This window comes from Vespa mandarinia, chromosome 4 (assembly GCF_050613455.1).
Source record: "Vespa mandarinia isolate Hongniang chromosome 4, ASM5061345v1, whole genome shotgun sequence".
Taxonomy (NCBI): Eukaryota; Metazoa; Arthropoda; class Insecta; order Hymenoptera; family Vespidae; genus Vespa; species Vespa mandarinia.
In genome coordinates this window covers 8728931-8750272 of record NC_140813.1, presented here as the reverse complement: position 1 = coordinate 8750272, position 21342 = coordinate 8728931, and the positions used below count along the sequence as shown (strand labels likewise).

The window sequence follows — 21342 nt, the reverse complement described above, 5'->3', positions numbered from 1 at the left end:
TTTATATAATGAATACATTTAAAAAGAAAATAGATTGTTAAAATTCCAATCGAAATTTTTTCGATTGACGATCAAGATAAAATAAATATAGAGCTATTTTTATTAATAGATCGACTTAGATCGGATCGTAAATGTCTATACCTTCATTGGCAATTATTTTATTTTCTTTATCTATGTTATAGAGAGAAAAAATGTCATGACTTGAGAAAAGAAAGTAAAGAATTGAAATATACGTACATATTAAAAAAAAAAAAATATTATAAATATTATAAATCAAGAGCATCGACGAATATTCTGCACTGAAGCCTAAAACCAATAACCCCAAGGAATGAATCCCTTCGATGTACAGAATCGTCGTTCTCTTTAATTGCTTCTTCTTTCCTTCCTTTAAACGATTCTAAACTGGTATTTACACAGTCCTTATAGCAAACATTCATATAATTGGATCTTTTAATTCTTTTCGTTTCGTACTCGAACGATCGAAGAAGAAAAAGAAGAAGAAAATGAAGAAGAAGAAGAAGAAGAAAATGAAGAAGAAAAAGATCGTTCATTATCATTTTAAAACGAACTTCTTAAGCTGTCGAGACATTGACAGATCAATTTGAGAGGACTGTTAATAAGTTTATCTCATTCCAAACCCAATTCCTCCGGGCTGCGAGTTGGTCGTTCTTTGTTCCATAGTAATGTACTGCATAATCAGACGTGAAATTTCATGAGCTTGCTCCGTCTGAAGTCTGGTTATACGTTGTTGCATAAGATTGCCACATTTCATGTCCAAATAAAGGGTTCCTTCCTCGGATTTAACCTTTCGCGTTGATATTACTTCGGAGTAAGGATAATGATATAGTGTTTCCTAAAATATTCGATCATTTTTAATTTATATATTTGATATTAATTTTCTCTTAAAAGTATTAATACTCACGTGAGTGACCAAGTCTATGAAATGAACACCATGTCGATTCAAGGCTAAAATATGATCGCCACCTTTTTCTTTACCCTCTGGAATTCTTTTTACGGCAAAGAAACTCGACTCAAATAATGGCCATTTCGATAATATTTCTGAAAGAATTTAAATCCGTTAAATTCGTTTTATTCGGAAACAAAATGATTTTTTAATCAATTTTTTTATAAATACGTATATGTACCTAGTACTTGGGCTTTTGAAGCAGCTGCCGTTATATGTTGTACATTGTTCCAAGCTTGTTGTACCATGTTTGACCATTGTTGAGGTCTTGGTTCTCTTAAACTAAGTGCTGGTTTTGGCAACAAATATTTAATTTCCTTCGTGGCAGGTTCGTGTGTCATGTCCGCTGCTCTATGTAAAAGTGCTGCTATTTGAGCCATATCGTACTGCAAGAAATGTTATTTGTTAATAATTTGATATAAAAAAAATAAAATAAAAAGATATTGACGATCATGGACTTACAATAACTTCTTGAGGTAAATGTTCTCCAGGTAAGACTAGCAATAGTCCTTCTAAATAATCCGGAGCAATTTGGTTGAAAACAACTTCTATGTACAATGGTGCGTCAAGTCTTAATGAATAATACCACACAGATCTACGAAATAACAAATGATAACATAGATATTAACACACATGTCCGATAATGTGAATTTATTAGACTTATTTATTAATAGTTTTTTATTTAAACAATCATACCTGCAAAATATTAAATAAAACACCTGATGATTCTTGTGTAATTCGGTAGTCACGTCCAAAATGTATTCGTCTCTAGCCAACAGCATGGTGAATGCATCGCCATCGACTATGCAATATAACGAAAACTCGTCCATCTCGTGAGGATTTCTTACGGATATGATGTTGCACATTTCTTCGATGACGTCCTTCAAAAAATAAAATAATTTAAAATCAATGATAAGAAAAAAACAAGCAAACAATCGCATCACAGATAAGTCGAGTTTATGAAATAAATTAATAACAATTAATACGATATAAATATAAAAATTAACCAACCTGCACAACCGTAGTACATTTTGTGTTGATCACTCTCTCGGTTCCACCGGGCAATCTGTAAATCTGTCTCTTTGCATTTCTTCCAGCACTTATAGCCATTATTTCCTCGACGCTAGGCACATTTTTTCGTCCACCATACTTGACTGTTTTCCTGAGATTTTGAAGGCAAACCGTGGCAGTACCATGATAGGCTCGTCTTTTATCATACGCTGCAGTCTCGAGATATTTCGTTAAATATGGTTTGAGTCCTTCGCTGCAAGTGAAATAAGCAGCGACGATACTGAAAAGACGCCATCCACGTTGACAGCTGTCCGGATTGGGACTCTTGTTGTTTGTTGTTTGTTTCATTAGCTGACAGTAAACTTCGTCACGTAGAAGCTCGTATTGATGACAGTGCTATGAATAATGTATCCAACTCATGAATATATCGAAAATAAATATTATGTATTTTATAGATAATGCTATTAACAGGTTTACCATAAGAATCGTATAAACACAGTTGACTTCGCTCATATCAGGAGGTAATGGTTGATCTCCCATATATCTCATCAAACATAGGAAACATTCCACTGCCAAAGCACTTAAATCTGCATCGAGTCTCAAAAGACTTTGCTCTATCGGTACACTGGAATATTTGACGAGATCCACTTGTTCCTTCCATGTCCATTCGGCACCGTCTTGTTGTCCTTTGTTTTTTTTACCTTTTTTCTTGCTCTTCAATGACTCGATCACTTTTAACGAACCACTTATTGAACCATCGGCTGTCTTTAACATCTCGAACCTAACGAACAAGAAAGAAAGTCTTCAGTTTTAAATCATTTTCTTTACGAAAAACAACATATCACTCAGGGAAAAATATAAGATTTTCTTAAATTCCAAATGAGAAATGCAAATTTTATACGACGATTGTTTTATAGGAGAAAGGCAAGATGAAAATCTTTTACCAGCACATCCTGAGAGCGCACTTCTAACTACGGAAAAAATGAAGAAGAAATGGAGAGCGCAATTCAGGAAGACGAAGAAAGAGAAGAACCATGTCGGTGATTGGTAGTTGATGCTATCTGAGAACTACATGCGTTATGCTTTCTCAACACAGATTACCTCGTGTGTGTCCTCTTGCATAAGCCCGATACGATTATCATTTTACATTTATTTATTCGTAATTAACGTGTTACCGATCGATAAAGTACATAAAACTCGCTTTCCTTGCTCCTACTACCGGCTCACCACCCAATAATTTTACTATTCCTATTGATCACCTAAAATAGCCAATTCTCTTTAAGCAAGACGAGATTAGTGGCATTTTTCTTGTGAAAGTTTAACGTCTCTCATGTCTCTTTTGACTTGATCTTGCATTTTATACAAGTGTAAAAATCTCCTCCTTCTTCGAAAGTAGATTTTATATATAATAACTTTTGCCTACGTATGAGATCGAACATAGGAGTTTTCTACATTGTTATGTGTGAATCCTGTACTTTCATAAACCTTTGTCTGTAAGATAATACTCTCGATCAGTTTAACGAATGTGCTTGAGAAACAAACGACGTAGCATCGAAGATGCATCAACTTTGTAAATTGTTAGACAGAGCTCTGAGTGAAATTTAATATGATATTTCAAATCTGCTTCATATTAAAGTGATTATAATTAAGCTCATATTTAAGAACGATATAAATATTCAAAAGAAAAATAATTGCAATTCTATTTACTGTATAATCAAAAATAAATATTGTTTGAATAATCTCATACAAAAAAACGATTCGTTTGAAATCCATTCATTAATAATCATATTTCATTGAGCTCTGTTTTTGAATCATTATTAATTGAATAATAACCCTATATAATTTAATTTTTTGGCGTCTAAACAAAGATTATATAATGTGAAGTCTATAGTATAACTTATATTATTATACTAACAATAAGTAAGTATATTAGTATTCTAACAATAAGTAAGAATAAGTAATAATACTAATATACTAACTTATAGTCAGAAAACAATAATTGTTATTAATATATAATATAACTATTATTATATATAATAATAATAATTATCATTTTTCTGACGTAAATATAAAAATTAAAAAAAAAGTGGAAAGGAAGGCGTCGTTATGGAAATATGCAAATTCACAAAATAATGCGTGTTTCTTACTTTTCCGTGCTCTGCCTGAAATTTAACATGGCATATTGCAAAAGCGAGTGTTTCCCATCGTTGACAACCGGACCACTCTCATAAATGCTCTCGTCATGCAATCTTCCATTGTCTTCCGGTTGTCGCCATTCTTGATTAGGACTTGTTCGATGATTCTGTTGATTTTTCTGATGATTCGCATGGTTTACCGCAGACACATGATTTGGCACGCGATTCAACGGCATGTGATTTTCATGATTGGAAATAATGTGATTGGTTTGATTGTGAGATTGGACGTGATTCGTTGTCGCGTGATTCGTTTGCAATTGAATAGTTTTTGTAATTTGCGAAACGTGATTTTCATGATGATGATTCGGCTTGTGCTGAGGTTTCTGATCGACCTGTAAATAAAATGAAACATTATATATATGTATATGTAATATAAGTATGACGTATTACATAATAGATTGTAAAGTATATGTATATATATATATATATATATATACATTACAATATATATATATATATATATATATATATATATATATATATACATTACAATATATATATATATATATATATATATATATATATATATAAAGTATATTTTTAATAATACAGATAATAAATATGGTATAACTCGCAAGGATAACTAATAATAGTAGGTATATGATAAAAGAACTAATAAGTATTGCATGGTGAATAAAGTTGTGTATGATAAAATGAAGTATGATAAGCGGTGTGATAACTGGCAGTGTATATGTAAAAAAATGACTGGTAAATACGATGAACAGTACGATAAATCATAATGTAGGTAGATATGGGATAAATCATAACATAAATTACAAGATCAGGGTGATTTTCTTTTCTTTTACTTTCTTTCAGAAGACTCTTCCTTCGCGTGTCTCCGTGCAATTCGAACGAGTTTATCGCGACTCACGAGGTCCTCTCGCATTTCCTTTATACTCTTTTTTGTCGTTTTCATTTCCTTCTTTTCTCTAGTCCTATGTACGGTATCTGATCAGTCTCTTGTGTGAAAAAACACGTTTCCCTTCTAAGTTGATCGGCTCCCTCTAACCGACATGCAACCACATTTCTCAAAGTGTTGCTTTTTTCTTTTTCTTTTTTTTTTTTTTTTTTTTTTTTTTACGTCGAGAAAGAAACATTGATATACATTAAATCAGCTCATTAATAATAAATTATATAGCTTCTTTCAATCGATTTCTCATAGATTCTTTATGGATCGAATAACAAGCAGCATCTATTTCAAATCTCGTTTGAGTTTTTTCTCTATTTAATCGTAGTTCTTCTTAACGTTCCATGCATTTTCAATGGAATATCTTTCAGGTTTGGATTGTTGTATATTGCATAAATCGAAAATGCAATTAAATATCGATTCCTATGGCGAAGGAATCGAACCCCATTCTTGAACGGTCGTTCTATACCCCGATCTGACCTCGATAACTAAATAAAGGGATACCCGGTATACAGATACTTGAAAGCTCGATTCTACTCGTAACAAATATCGGACGTGAGCTCGTATATGTATGTAACAGTATAAGAGCGCGTATATTTGTATGCGGGATAAACAGATGTCGACCCTGACCCACATTATACTGAATGCATCCAGACGGAGATGAGGCTAGACGAGTGTTAACGAATTAATAATAATCTATATGTATAAGTGATCACGTGATGCATGTATGAACATACCTCTAACTTTCTAAGTACTAATGCGAATAATAAGACCTCGGTGTTCGCGGAATTGACGCTTTCGAAAAATGCAGTTTCTAATCCGAGGATGCTAAGTAGTCGTACAATCTCGAAATACCAGTTCCATATCGATGTTACGGCTTTAATGACCGAGTGATATATTAAATAAACTCAACTACTTACTTACTTACATGAATTCGTTGTTTCTCTATTCTTTCTTTTTTTCTTTTCTTTTTTCTTCTTTTTTTTTTTTTTTTAATAAAATTATTTGAATAATTCCTTCGATATAAACCGAGATATCAACGACTAGATACATATATTTTTATGTGTTTCACTTCTTCTTTGGCCATGCTACTTATTCGAGATAGGTGCCTCATTCGAGATAATTCGCCTTTCGCACAATCGTGGCGTGGAAACAGTTATCCGACATGATTTATATAAACCATCGAACATTCCTTTCCCCATGTCTTATTTTATTCATCTAGCGGTATGCTTTTTTTTTTATTTTTCTTTCTTTTCTTTTTTCTTTTTTTTTTTCTTTAATCTAGAGGATTTCTTGTGGTAAACGTAGAATCGTCACGAAAGAAAGAGGAGCCATTTCTGTCATCTGGCGGGATAATGTACGATTATTTTGACCACTTTTCTGGCGAAGGATAAAAGAAGAAAAAAAGCGAAAAGAGAAAGAGAGATAGGAAGAGGATGTTACAAAAGAAGAAAAATCTTGAAAGGTGAGATCTACACAAGGTCGACTCCTTTGTACACTCCTTGAATTCATAAAAAAGTTGATTTCGTATAGAGTTCGTAAAAATCAATTCAGAGATATCCTTGAATGCTCTTAAGTTTATTTCTTAATGATTGAATGTGAAGCGATTATATGTAAGAATTTTTCGTGATTTATGATATCCCGTAATGTTCTCGTATGACTCTTTCCTTCATTTATCATTTAGCAATGGGAACGATGTTTATTTAATAACAATAATTGTATTGTTGGTTTTAAATGAACTGTTACTTTTTAATATCCATGATTATTACTTTAAAATAATACATATTCAGTATTTTATTTTTTATTAGTAGCGGAACTACACTTTCATTCCCATTACTACTCTCACATTAATTTTCAGACAAATAAAAAAAAAAAAAAAAAAAGAAAAAGAAAAGAAAGAAAAAAGAAAAAAAGCCATTAAAAACATTTCAAAGATTGTTGTCTCGAAAGAGAAAGATCAAAGTTGGAATTTCTCTTTTCTATAAACAACATCGTACGATAAAAATACAATCGGAATGCGTTCGTTGATCGGGGACACTCTCAGGTATAAGAAAAAGATTCGACTTTTTTAATCGGTATAGTGACCTGGAAGCTCTTGACCTTCTCATCGAGTTTCTTCAAGGTCTCCTGAATGGTGGTAAGGGTCTTGTCGTTCGACTTTTCCTCGGATGCCTGCTGCATTTCGTTTTGAGTACGAAGTTCCTCGAATCTCTTCAATATTTCACGTACGCTGAGTTTACTTCCATCTGCCGCGTTCTCTTCTGTGATCGTTTCCATCTTGGACATCCTTCGATCGCCGTTCACCCGTGCGATCATTTGCTCGCTATCGTAGAAATCTTGAATGAGTCCGTTGATCCTTAGATCGTCAGTACCGTTTCTCTGGCGATTTGGTGACGGTGTTTGATACTTCCTACCGTCTTCCGCGTTTCTCGCAAAGCTGGGTGACGAGTTTCTCGAGTTTCGAAGTTGACAACCCTCCTCCAGTCTCAGTTGTTCGATCGTCGGCTGAGATTGATTGCGATGCTGCTGCTGCTGCTGCTGCTGCTGCTGATGATGATGATCGATTTGCAAAACGTTTTCCGAAATCTTTGTCGGAATTTGATTTAAAAAAGATTTTTGATCGAACTTTGACACGTCGACTCTCGGAATATTTTCATACTCGAATCTTTGTTGATTACCAAAGAAATCCTTTTTCGAGTCCTTACGAATATAATCCAGACACTTTGGACTTTGGCTTAAATTGTTCTTGTTAACGTCCAAATGACTGTACTCCAAAGGTACCGTCGTACCTATATCCTCCGACTTTTTCTTTCGCTTGTTGCAATCGTCTCGAGCAAAGAACTTGATGAAGCCTGTCGTCCTTTGTTCGATCCTCGTACCACGATCAAAGTTCGACGTCTTTTCCAAGAACGCTCCGGAATCATCGGTGTGTCCATACTCGTCGCTGCTCAGATCGGATTCCGAGGATTTCACTAGAAGACTGTCCGGTGAATTCGTTTTACGATCCTCATCCGAAAGACTCTTCAAATCGAATTTATTGGCAAGATTACCAAGGCTCTTTCTATGTTGTCCGAGTTTCGTTTCATGATTCTCGTAATGTCGTCGATAATCTTCGTCCAATCGATTATTATACAAACGATCGGGTGTCGTTCTTCTATCGAGCTTCGTATCGACATTTTTTCCATTTTCATTTACATCGAGCCTTCGTAAAAATTCAGATCTTTTAACGATACGTTGAACGTTATTGAACGAATGCCCGTCGACCTTACGAAATTCACTTTCAGATAATTCCGAAAAGTCGGCGAACTGACTAAGGATTTCTGGTCTGTGCTTTTGACGTCTTCTCAAGGTCGTCGGTAATTCTTCCCAATTTCCGGATAGTCTCCTTGAAAACACGCCCTCTGCGTCGGAAACCTCACGTTCCATCATCGTCCTTGATAATTTTCCTTTTTTTAATTTATTTGAATTCTCTGTTATCCAACATTACGATCTCTTCAGTTTCTTTCAAAAATTCGAAAGACTTTCCAACGTTGATGCATCGCCTTTTTGGAGGAAGCATAGCATTCTATAATAATTTCAGGGATATAAGATAATGCTAAGTTTTTCCTGTTTTTTTTTTTCATTTTTTTTTCTACGTTAGAAATATCTCGAATACATCGTGACCCTCGATATTAAATATAGTTGATTTTAAATATATGCAATAGCATCTTCGTGATACTTTCGATAAATTTGTTATGGGCTTTCTCCTTTAATTTATATCATTGAGCGTAAAATCATTTCGATGATAGATGAGAAAATAATTTAACGCAGAAAATACGAGGCCATTTTAAGGTCATTAGAAATCGTCTTCAATGATAGTTCAATAAACGATAGTAATTACATTCTCGTGTACTTGTAAGGTATTTCGTGATTCGACCTATCGAAAGAGAAATATCTATAGGTCTGCGCATAAAAAAGAGTCAACGAAGTGGTTATAGACTTTACGTAACGTTGACCTTACGTAAAATTGATCTTAGAGTTGCCGCTAATAAAAAATATAATTATCGATCGAAGAAATATATTCGTGAATGTATTATTCCTCGTAAAAGGTTCTTCTTTTATATTAATTATAAAAAACTATATAAATGTATTTATATTGAGGAAGTGATAATATTTATATTAATGAGAAAGAAACTAAAAAAGACTTTAAATATCAACAAGACACATTTGTAAAGTAAAACAGACTTTCGATCGTTGAAACACCTTTCTCCTTTGATTTAACTTGTGTTAATCGATGCATGTAGATATATGACATTTAATTCAATGAAAAATAAAATGATAGTACGAACGAAGATAGGAAACTTTTTGATAAATAAATTGTAAAAAGAAGAATCTCAGAAGATATGATATTTTTTTAAGTGCTATCAAATATGATTAATTAATTTATTTATTTATTTTTTTTTATCATTTGCTCTTCGCGTTAACAGATTTAACATTTAATTGGTATCGCGCTTAGAGAATTTTTAAATCGAACGCTATCTCATTTAGATTAATTAAATTTTCATATGTCGAACTCGTTTTGATATTCAAGTAGACTCGAGAATACATTAAGCATGTAGATCAAGGAAGAACTTCTTCCTAGAGGACATCGTGAGAAGCTTCAAGAAGAACTCTCGTGGGATTCGCGGGCACTTGGCGAACAATGCTTCGCATTTAATTATAATTATTTCGCACTAACAAACTCTCTTTTTCTTTTTTCTTTTTTTCTCTTTTTCTTTTTTTTTCTCTTTCTGACGCGACGTCAACCGAGAGAAATGGCCGTGTTTTCTCGAAAATCATGTAGCCTTCATATTATCATTGGAGAATTAATAAACGTGAAATTTTGCTTTTAATTGAGACACGTTCCACTTTTCCTCTCGGATTCTTTCTGATCTATTTTTTCTTTTTAAATTTGACTTTTTAAATCGATAAATAACTAACAAGTAGATTTTTATAAACGGTTCACTTATTATTATGTAGTTCAGACGTGTTCTAGTTTTTTCTGTTCGAGTATTCACATGTTTTTTATAAATTGAAAACTCGAAATTCTGCAATTTCGTAAAACTGGTTTTAATAAATTCAACTGTACGGTTTCTTTAATATTGTTTGGTTGTGATAATAATACATTTCTTAAATTAAATAAATCATGAAATAAATCGAGAGTAACGTTACACCTTTGCCGTATCAAGAAATCGTCGTGTTATAAATACTTAAACCATTGTTTCAGAATTTAAACTTCCTGTTTCGAGACAAGGTTAATAAAGCGATAATGACGTGAGGCGTTGTTAAATTATAATTTTTTATTATGAGAAATTCCGAATAAAACGAATGATTAATTAACGTTCATTATTTATCGCGCGAATTTTGAAGAATCGAAAATAAAGAGACGATCGATATCTTTAACCTACACGCACGTACTATATACTTACATGCATATGTATTTGAAAATTACGCAAGGATCTTTGAATCTATTCGAAAAACACAAAAACGACACGTTACTTTAATGATTTGCATGAGGTCGACAAGGGTTCAACTTACGTAACAGAGATCACGATCCTAGTAATATTTTCTTATTTGAAAATAGTCGTAATAGACTTCTCTGTTATACTTGAACGAAGGAGTTTCTTGGATAAGAAACAAACTGCGTGTTTCGTTCGTATATATTACGTCAGACGTTTCTTTTAAGAAGGAATAAACAGTCTTTCATAAAAAGAGTAAAGAAAGAAATTACGTCATATGTTAAAGAATAATCGTAAGTCGAAAGAACTGTGTATAGGAAGAACAAACAAATAAACAAAAAATTAAAACAGAAAAAGGAAACAGAAAAAGGGGAACGAGAAAGATTAAAAGAGAGAGAGAGAGAGAGAGAGAGAGAGAGAGAGAGAGAGAGAGAGAAAATCGAGTTTTCGTGATACGATAAGAATAATTTCTTATCGTTTTTTTCGAATTACACATTACAGGTTCCTCGAACGAGGAATATAACGTTATTATGCTATTATTACAAACTTCAGAAGAATATTCTCTGAAAGACGATGAATCGTTTCCCGCGATCTTTCGAAAGATCTTTAATGCTTTCCATTCGTTTATGATCGTATTCGTTAATCTGAAAAATTCAACGGACATTCTTCTTAAGAGAAAACACCGTGGAAAACTCTAACAGAGGCGGTTCCACGAGGTAAACACGATCGTAGCTTCGTGTAACCGAGTATCGTGACACGAGTACTAAGATTTCGCTATGACACTGTCACGGGAAACCGATGTATTACAACATTATATCGATCGAGATCGTACCTTCGAGCGAGCAAAGAGAAGAGAAGGTATATGGATGCAGCCGTATATTCTACGATGATCGATAGATCAACCGATAATTATAGTAATTTCGACGGATTCAAGGATTTGAGTTCTCGAAGAATTGATTACGTCGTTGACCATAAGCGTGATATAAATATGATACTTCACAAATTTACATAACGCTTTAGATAAAGAAGAGATTATTTTTTCTTTTTATTTTTATTATATTTATTAATGCTAACACATACAAACACGCACACACATGTACATAGAAACTTTCTGAAGGAAAGATGTGAACTGTTCGATATTTACGCGTCGACTGTGTATTGAAAATTCACTTTTCGAAGAAAACCAGTCTTCGATTTAAGCGACGACCGGTCGTCGTCCTTTATATTTTTGTTAGTTTTTCTTTTTTTTTTCTTTTTTTTCTATACCTCCTCCAGTGTCACGCACTATTAATTACATGACCGTTCTCTGATTCAAGTTAACCGCACGGCCGCTGTTACACGCCAGCACGCATAACGTTAATCGTGCCAACGCTCTCTGCTCTATTACGATAATTCCTTCATTGTAATTGTAAAACGAGGGAGTGTAACGAGTCACGGAAGGCCAACCCTCTTTGATGTACGCATTATACTTTAGATCACGGTCGAGTTCCGATTGACAGCACGTAAACACATCTCTATGTGTGCTATTTTAAATGACAAATCAGACCTATTTAGATAAAGATAAAAGATTCCTAAGAGGATGTATAACAAAATAAAAAAGAAATAATAAATCGAATAATCGACCGACTAAATTTAATATCACATTATATATGAGTCACGATTTATTCGAGATGCTAGTTCCAAAAAATACTTTTCATTCTCACTCACACGAAGTCGTCAAATAATGAAATATCATCTACGGAACACTTGTCACTTGTCACATTTTATACATTTGTTCATTCATTCGTTTCTTTTTTTTCTTTCGCGTAACAAATAAAAAATCAGTTCAAACAATCAATATATATATCTATATATATATACATATATATATATATGTATATATTTCGTCGTTTTCTATTCTAATAAAACACATCAATGAAATAAATTCAATATTTTCTCTTTTATTTTTCATCCGTTTATTTCTATTTCGTATTCACTGTTATCATAATCTAAAGACGTAAGAAGCGTTGTATTCCGTACTGCGGAACGACGAGCGAGTGACTGAAGACCCGGCTTATTCGAGAAGTTGGTCTTCCGTCAAGAAGGTAACGCTTCTAGGCTCAACATGCTTCGAGCTTCGCGCTACGAACTCTGTTGGCCGATGCCTTCGAAGGACTGATATCTGGGTCGAACCCCTCCACGAGAAACGACGACTTTGTGAATGTATATATATATATATATACATACATATACATATATATATATATATCTTCTCTTTGTAACGCTCGCGCTGCACCAATGTGCGATGCTCTTCACATGGAAAAGCCTGCGAAAGAAGTTGGGCTATAGCGTGCTGCAAGACACGAGAGATGGTCCTCCCATCAGGAAATTCGAATTGATCAGCAATCGCTCGACTGGAGCGAACTCCTTTCAACTCTCGAATTCCTGTCTGTCTTTTGTATGGGGTAAGTTTGGTCTCATTCGTGAAAGTATGAATCAATCGAAAGGATGGATCAATTCGATGCATTTTTCTCTTTATTCGAACAGTTTTTTTTTGTTTCTTTTTTTATTTTCTTCCGTTTCTTTGACGTAAATCGAGAAATAATTACATTCAATATCGATGACCAGTTTATAATGAAACTTGTTTCTTTTTTTTTATCTTCATTTTTTTTTCTCTTCTAAATTTATAAAATGTCAAATGAAAGACAATAAAACAGTTTTATATCGGCATTCTTTAAAAATGAAATATTTTTTTTATCACTGTCTCGCTTTTCCCCTTAAAATATATGATTTTAAAATTGGAAAATTCATTCTTCCGTAATAAATATTTTTTTTTTTAATTAAACAGTGTTGTTGAGACCAGTCTAATATCCGTATTAGAAGTCTCGATTGGAATGTACATTCGAGAATGCGAAAGGAGACTTTTAGAACGGACTCTAACACGACAGTCCACTTGCATTAGAAACTTTTCTTTCCATTCGAGAATCGTCTAGTGAATCTATGAAAAAAGAAATCAAACGAAACGAGTTGTTCGTATTCAATCCGAATTGATAAGAGGAATAATTTTACGAAAAATCTAACGCGATGCGTTAGGTTTATCCATCTGTCTCGATTCTTTCAATTATCAATATTAATTCGAATTTCACATTAATTACTTATTTTTCCATCACGGAATCGAAGTAATAAATATATCGTTATTATAAAGCTGATCAAAACGTTGATAAAAATGAGCGAGAAAGTATATTTCTTGCGTGTTTCAATTAAAGGAAAAATTCTATGTTCCGCGAATTTGAGCTAATTTCGATTTTATTACAATATTTACATTCTTTTCGAGATAAATAACTAAGTATAGAATACATTATGAACTTTAACGAATTTTCTCGCAAGTACGTTGCACCATTGTTGATATTCTTCTCTTTCTTAAAGAAAAAAAAAGAAAGAAATAGGAAAGAACAAGAAATAACAAGAATAAGAAAATGACGGTAAGCAATTAACACGTTGAACACGTCTGAAGGATAATACATCGTGTAATTTTCTGACCGTTGAAATTTTCATACTTAGTAATTCTGCTTAGACGCTGAGCAAAGATAATTCTACGAATGGCGTGAGACGAATCGCATTTTCGAAAAGAACGCTTATAAGTAGAAGAGAAACAGAGGGAGAGAGAGAGAGAGAGAGAAAGAGAGAGAAAATAGCGATGCAAAAATTGTAGAAATCGTTGGCGAAGGGCTGCCATAAGTTTCCACTGGCGACAGCCGGTTAATGGCTCTTAACATAGTCTCTATATGTGTATGTGTGTGTATGTGTATATATGTGCATGTATGTATGTATGTATGTATGTATGCATGTATGTATGTATGTATGTATGTATGTATGTATGTATGTATGTATGTACATATGTATATATAGGCAAAGGTAGATGATCAAGGGGTAAGAAGAAAGACATAAGGAAGAAGCTACGATGAAAGAAAAAGGCGTAGCTAGTGCGTGGGCGTGTGGATATCCACGATTCCCTTGAAACAACAATGCCGAGACGATGGTCGTGAGTACACCGAGCAATGAAGTAGAAATCGGAACCGGAAGAGGGAGGAAAAGTCGGAAGCGATTGCTCCTAATTTTTTTTTCTCATTATCATCATTATTTTCGTTCGATGGAAGGAAATATAAAAAGAATAAAGAAGTTCTTCAATGTAGTCAATTTATGTGAAATTTCAAAGTTGGGATGTGGTCTTTTCGAAAGAGAGAAAGAGAGAGAGAGAGAGAGAGAGAGAGAAGGAAAGAAAGAAAGAAAGAAAGAAAGAGAGATCATTGATTTTTTTTATAATTATGATAAGAAATAAAAAAAAGTTTCCGCACGGCTTACGTATGATCGACTTTCGAATCGTTTTTAATCATTTCCGCGACGAGAGTCTCGTTGGAAAGTACAGATGCGAATGTCGGGCATACGTTATTTTTATGCACCGTCTTGTGATCTTACGATCTCACCGGAGGATCAATGTAATATTTTATTATCGATGTAAATATGTATATGTATATGGTTTTTCGAAATCATATCTACAAGATATAATTAATATGATAATAATTTGCAAATTACGTTCTTGCTCGAAGCGGTTATTCTCAATTTAATTGATTTTTACGATTAACTGTCAATTATTCATATCTAATATTATAATACGAGATAAATTATTATATTATAACTAATGTTTTCGAAAGTTTTTTCTTTTTTTTTTTTTTTTTTTTTTTTTTCTATAGAAAAACCGTTAACGTGATTCGATGCCAACGCCTTTTGGGTGGGGTCCTTACAAAAGGTACGAGTTTCGGTTTACCCGGTTATGGACCTTCGTAACGGACGAAGCACCTGTCGGCCAAAGGAAACGAGCGATTATGCCTTGGAACCCTCAAAAAGGGCTCCCACGATACAATACAGGTTTCTTCTTCGACGGCGACCCTCCTCATTTTTCTTCCCGTACTTATGTATACTTTTCGAAATACGTGAGATCGTTCCACTCTTCAAATTTGATTCATCGTCGTAACCGGAAATTATTTTCAGATATCATTTATGTTATTTAAAAAAATTAATGAGAACGCAAGTAAGACGCAACTTTTTTCTTTTTACTTTTTTTTTTCTTACAATTAAAAATGATTAATTTCATTACAAATTACTGTTAAACAATAGTTGTTATAATTGATTGATTAGATAGATAAATTGTTCGTTCAATTTCTTCGTGTTATTAGAGATAGCGTGTTTTCATCAAATCATCAAGTGACAATCAAGACATTTTTTCAACCGGAAGAACGAGAAAGCAACCTCTGAGATTAAGAGAGAGAGAGAGAGAGAGAAAGAGAAAGAGAAACAGAGAGAGAGAAAGAGAGAAATAGAGGAAGCTACTAAGCAAATTCCCACGTTTCTACGTACGAAGAAGACCTTACGGCCTCCATCTTTCTCTTCTTTTTAACTTCACGGAATAACGATACAATCATTGATGATTTAGAAACCTCGATGAAGAATGAAGCCGAGTATCATGCGTCGAGTATCATACATGCGTGTAAAATGGAAAAGCGAGCGGAGAGTCGGCGAATGTTAATCAGCTTCTACATGATAAACTGTTAGCCATTACGCGGACTGTCTCTACCTTATACTCGTTACTAATTTAGCAGAACGTAGTTACGTATATATATATATATATATAATTTATAAAAGAATATCTATGCGAAATATATGATAACTCTCTTTAAAATAAAAATTCAAAAAATTTCATATACAAACGATGCTCTTTAAATAATAATTTTACACACAAATATAATATAGAATATATATATATATATATATATATATATATATATATATACATATAAACTTACACAAAATATAATAAATATTACAGAAATTTTTATGAAACAATTCGAACATAATAGCAACAGATAATTCTCAAAAACAATACTGTTTAAAATATATGTATATTTAGAGATTTCTTAGATGTTTCTTTTTTTTTATAATCATAATACAGTTCCAAAGATTATATAAATTGAATTTTTAATTTAGATAATTTTAGTTTCAGAAGGTAATGCAAACATTTCATTGTTCTAACTGGTCTAACTGTATTCCATTGAAACTTTTGAATCCTTGCACTGGACAATAGAAGCTACACCCGCCTAATTGTAAGATCGACTGTGTTTAACTTCGAGGGACATACTCGGTAGGGCTTCTTTCAGTCGTTGTAGGAAACACGATCCCACTTCCGTTCTTGGAACATTTCAAACAATTCAACTAATGACAAGACACGCTTCAAGTACTTACTTTCAAACAATTTTTTTTCCTTTTTTCTTTTTTCTTTTTAATGCGAATTTTCCACACGAAAAGCAAACGCCACGTGTAATTTTTTTTTTTTCCACGCGTCGATACGTGGCCGAAAGATTGAAGCAGAAGAAAAAGAAAAAAAAAAGTGTCCGAACAATTTACGCTCGTCTTACTTTATAAGGTCACTATTCTTACCGGAAAGACCGGTCTAAGATCTTGTAGGATCTTGGAAAATTCTTCACGATTCTATCACAGTTTTTTTTCTCAACTTTTCTCGGACAACATTTTCCTTTTTTCTTTTTTCTTTCTCTATCTATCTTTCTCTCTCTCTTTCTCTCTCTCTTTCTCTCTCTCTCTCTCTCTCTTTCTAAGTACGTTGCGTATATATGTACAAATCGCTTTGAGAGCAAGTGAAATCGAAATCGTTTCGATATCGCCCTGGATACTTTCGCTCGTGACAATTACGTAACGGGAAAAATGTTCTTTCCTTGAAGAATATAAATTAAAATTCTACGATGGTCATTATTAGAGTTAATAAAGTAACTAGAGTTAGTATAAAAACTTCCTAAGGATTTGAATATTTTCTCATTGTTTATTTTTCTTTGTTTTTTCGTCTAAAAAAAATCAATCTTTAAATTGATCGTCATAAATTTTGAAAAATAAAATTATTAGAATCGTATATTTCACGATATATATATATATATACAGACACGCACATACATATGTAGATATATCTCAGTTTCACCTCGAAACAATGACTTTTCTCATGAAGTAAAGATTTATGACGTCCTATCAAACGGAGAAAGTACGAAATAGGCGATACAATAATATTGATGACGTTTTGATCAAATGTATGTATGTATGTATATACATATGTAACTAAGTATATACATAGTAATCCTAGGAAGAAGATTCACGAGAAAATTTCGGCTAGACGTTGAGAAGTCAGTAAGAGATAAGTATCATACTGCCGATCTTGTATTAGCAATTCAAAAGAGCTTCCGGTCTGTATCGTGGCACGCACGAAGTGAAGGTGTTGCTTCCAATAGATACCTAAAAACAAGTTACTTGAACTCGAAAAACTTAAAGAAGGTCTAAGAGCATCGATTATATAAAGAGCAAGTTATATAACTATTTTTTATTTATTTCCATTGGGATAAATAAAAAATAAAAATAACTTCCCGAGTAATTTTATGCTCTAATTAATTTATCCTTTTTTTTATTCTCCTCACCTCCCTTTCCTTACTTTCTCATCCCTTATATTATCTATCTATGAAATTTCGTTATTAGAATATAATCGTTATGGACGTGAATATACTATAAACCTGTCGGGTATACGCATTATCTTTTGTTATACAGAGTCATTTATACGTACGAGAATATTTCGATAAATTTGAGAATATTATGTTTTGTACAAAAATTGTATAGAGGAACATTGTGCGTATGGATTATCCAATTTATCACACGTATAGAAGTATGTATTAACGATATCGTATAATTAATGTATTTTTAATTATGTAGATCATTTTATAATGTCTTTTTTAACTAAAGTTTATCAGTATAATTCATAATTATTGCACAGTATAATATCATTTAATAATCTTTTGATAGAGAGAAAAATAGATTTAACGAGTACATACTGCGTCATATCTAGTAAATTACTAGCAAATCATAGATCGCATTTGTTTTCATCAATCCTTATTTTTGCTGTTTCCATTTTTTTTCTCCTTTCTTTTTTTTTTCTTTTTAATTCGAACGGATGCATCGTTCAAGCGAAGTAAAAGTTTCGGTTCAATCGATAAAATGAACACAGAGCTTTCCACGGTTAATAATTACCACTTGTTGGAATGTCGGTGAGGTTTCGCCATATTTTTTTTTTTTTTTTTTTTTATATATAGAGAAATCTACTTACGATTAATTTTCTTTTTTTTTTTAACTCGGATTGTAAAAGGATAGAAAAGATGACATAGGAAGAGAAATAAGAAGATTAAATTTCTTGCGAAGTACCGACGTTTGACAGGCCGAGGGCGTACACGAGTTCTCCTATACGGCGATGCGCCTCGTGCACGCACCCATGATACGCGGAACGAGTTTTGTTTACAATCACTGTGGCTCGTAAATTACGTCAGCGTGTTTGAGGCAGCGAAATGTCGTACGAGAAGCGTCGACGTGAATGAAGAATGTTCTCGACTAGAAAAAAAGAAAAGAGAGAAAAGAATAAAAGAAAAAAAAAGAAAATAAATAAAATCAAGAACGTGACTTTTCCGAAGTAATGATAGCATTTCGATTTTTATTTATTGCTATAAACAAAAACCGCGATAAAGGAGCGATCGTTTCGAAGAATTGTTTTTTTACTCTAACGAGTACGAGTCAATTAGATATACTTGTTCCTTTTCTTTTCTTTTTTCTTTTGTTTAGAGATGAACACCAACACGTGAGAAGACTTTTTTCTTTTTTCTTTTTTGATAAGATTAGTAAATAAATAAGCATGCACTTACGTTTCTTGTTTTAAAGAACATATAAAGAAAAATGATTGTTCTTTTTAAATTACCGTTATTTGTCGTGTAATATTTGTAAATTTGACTTATTGTCAACTAAAGCCCTCTTGGTTTTCAATAGAACAATGAGCTGCCGTGACCGAGCCTTTTATCGGATTTGTGCACGAACAAAAGCGAATTGACCGATATATATGTATATATGTATATAAACACACAAACTATACGTGAGGTAAATATGTACTAGCTGCTTAAGTATATACACATATATATGTACTCACGTTTGCTAAGAATATAAAATGACTCGGTGGTGCTTGTTGCCCCTCAAAACATGAAAATGAAAAAGAAAAGAAAGAAGAGACACTTTCTTTTCATTGGACGTGACGTTTTTGTTCGATCTTTTTTCTTTTTCTTTTTTCTTTTTTTTTTTTTTTGATATGTGACAGATCATTAATTTCTCATCGAAATTCATGGTATTTTGCGTCAAAACATATTTTCAAAGTAATGAAGTAGAAAAAAATGATGTACATGATAGTTCTTAAATAATCTGATATACAGTTGAGATTAAACGATTTAAACTTCCTTATCGAGAAAAGAGAAATTGAATAATTAAACTTTTTCTGTTTAACAAGCAAACTAATGTTTCTCGAAGTCGATTTATTTTTTTTTTACTCATTAAAGAATATGTCAATTATCTGAAGACTCTTCCGAATGGATAGGAAACATCTTTGAAAGTTATGTTCAAATGTGAAAGTAAGAGTTTTGCGGTAGAAGAAACGTTGAGAATATATAGACAAACCGGTCATAAATGGTATTCTTTCTATCTCTTTTGTCATAAGCAACGAGATGACAACACCGTGTAGGAAATAACTACATATATTTTACAGGGCTGCGAAACCCTTCGAGTGGAAATCCAACACTATCGATAATTCCAAAGTCGGAGAAAGAAAGAAACTAAAAAGAAGAGAAAAGGTATATCGGACGATAGAATTTATTCTTTTCGAGTTTAATAGAATATAATACGAATTTTTAAGAAAATATATATACGAAATATATATACGAATAGTTACGAAAATTTTCCAAATGATTTTCATTTTTTTCGTTTTCTTAGTTCTAATTTATCAGAAGAACTCTCTAAATGGTATTGTTTTACGTCCCTTGCTTTGACATTTCATAAATTAGTAAAAAATTTTAATAATAATAATAATAATAATAATAATAATAATAATAATAATAATAATAATAATAATAATAATAATAATAATAATTTAGAGACAATGAGAATCAGTAATTATTTTCACCATATTACGGATGTAATTCTATCAGCTTTCTTTAAAAATTAACGATTCTCTGGGTAAATATATATATATGTAAGTGTGTGTGTGTGTGTGTGTGTGTATGTGTATGTGTATGTGTGTGTACATACTTATATTTCCGAAGACTTCTATAAACAACACTTCCGTTCCGCATAGATTCCGTAATGAATTAATTTCAATGGTACGCATTTTCTCGACTACGTGCCTTTTCATTTTTCCGCTTGACCGAGATATTTTTGAGAAGAATATAAAAATGAAAGAAATGTTCTCCTGGTTTTTCGGGATGGTATCAATTCGAAATGATCATTTGGGATCAACGATTAACAACGATCAAGTTAGAAATTATAACGGGTCGAAGAGATATAGAGCAAATGTAACGAGGTAAGCTAGGTTAACGCCTAGTGTAAATTACGTTTCCAGTGAGTGGTCATATGTGCTGGCCAATGCCTTCGTTCTTCCTCCTCTCTTTCTCTTTTCCCATTCAGTGTATATATAAGAAAGGAAGGTACGTGCGAATATGTGCAAATAAGTAGAAACATCGGAATAAGATCTATAGTCTTTGATCTCTCTTTTCTTCTCTTCTTTTTTTTCTCACATAATTATCGGATATTTGATTATATTTTTTGTAAATATATTTCTATAAAAAGTTGATAATGAAATAATCCAACGAGTCGAATAATCTTAATATGTAATACATTTTC

At 32.6% G+C, this 21342-nt stretch overlaps 1 protein-coding gene across 4 annotated transcripts in view; it reads right to left on the bottom strand.

Annotated features, from left to right (window-relative positions):
* Nucleotides 1-23: 23 nt before the first annotated feature.
* The window catches only part of LOC118443050 (unconventional myosin-XV-like), a 51120-nt gene continuing 29801 nt past the window's right edge, over nucleotides 24-21342 (bottom strand). For all 4 annotated transcript variants that reach the window (XM_035869489.2, XM_035869487.2, XM_035869494.2 and 1 more), the window contains 8 exons: nucleotides 4123-4502; nucleotides 2453-2756; nucleotides 1976-2371; nucleotides 1661-1845; nucleotides 1427-1559; nucleotides 1146-1350; nucleotides 923-1059; nucleotides 24-853 (listed from right to left, as the gene is read on the bottom strand). In XM_035869489.2, the coding sequence (XP_035725382.1) occupies nucleotides 623-853; nucleotides 923-1059; nucleotides 1146-1350; nucleotides 1427-1559; nucleotides 1661-1845; nucleotides 1976-2371; nucleotides 2453-2756; nucleotides 4123-4502 (1971 nt within the window). In that variant the 3' untranslated portion in view covers nucleotides 24-622. The remainder of the gene's footprint in view (nucleotides 854-922; nucleotides 1060-1145; nucleotides 1351-1426; nucleotides 1560-1660; nucleotides 1846-1975; nucleotides 2372-2452; nucleotides 2757-4122; nucleotides 4503-21342) is intronic.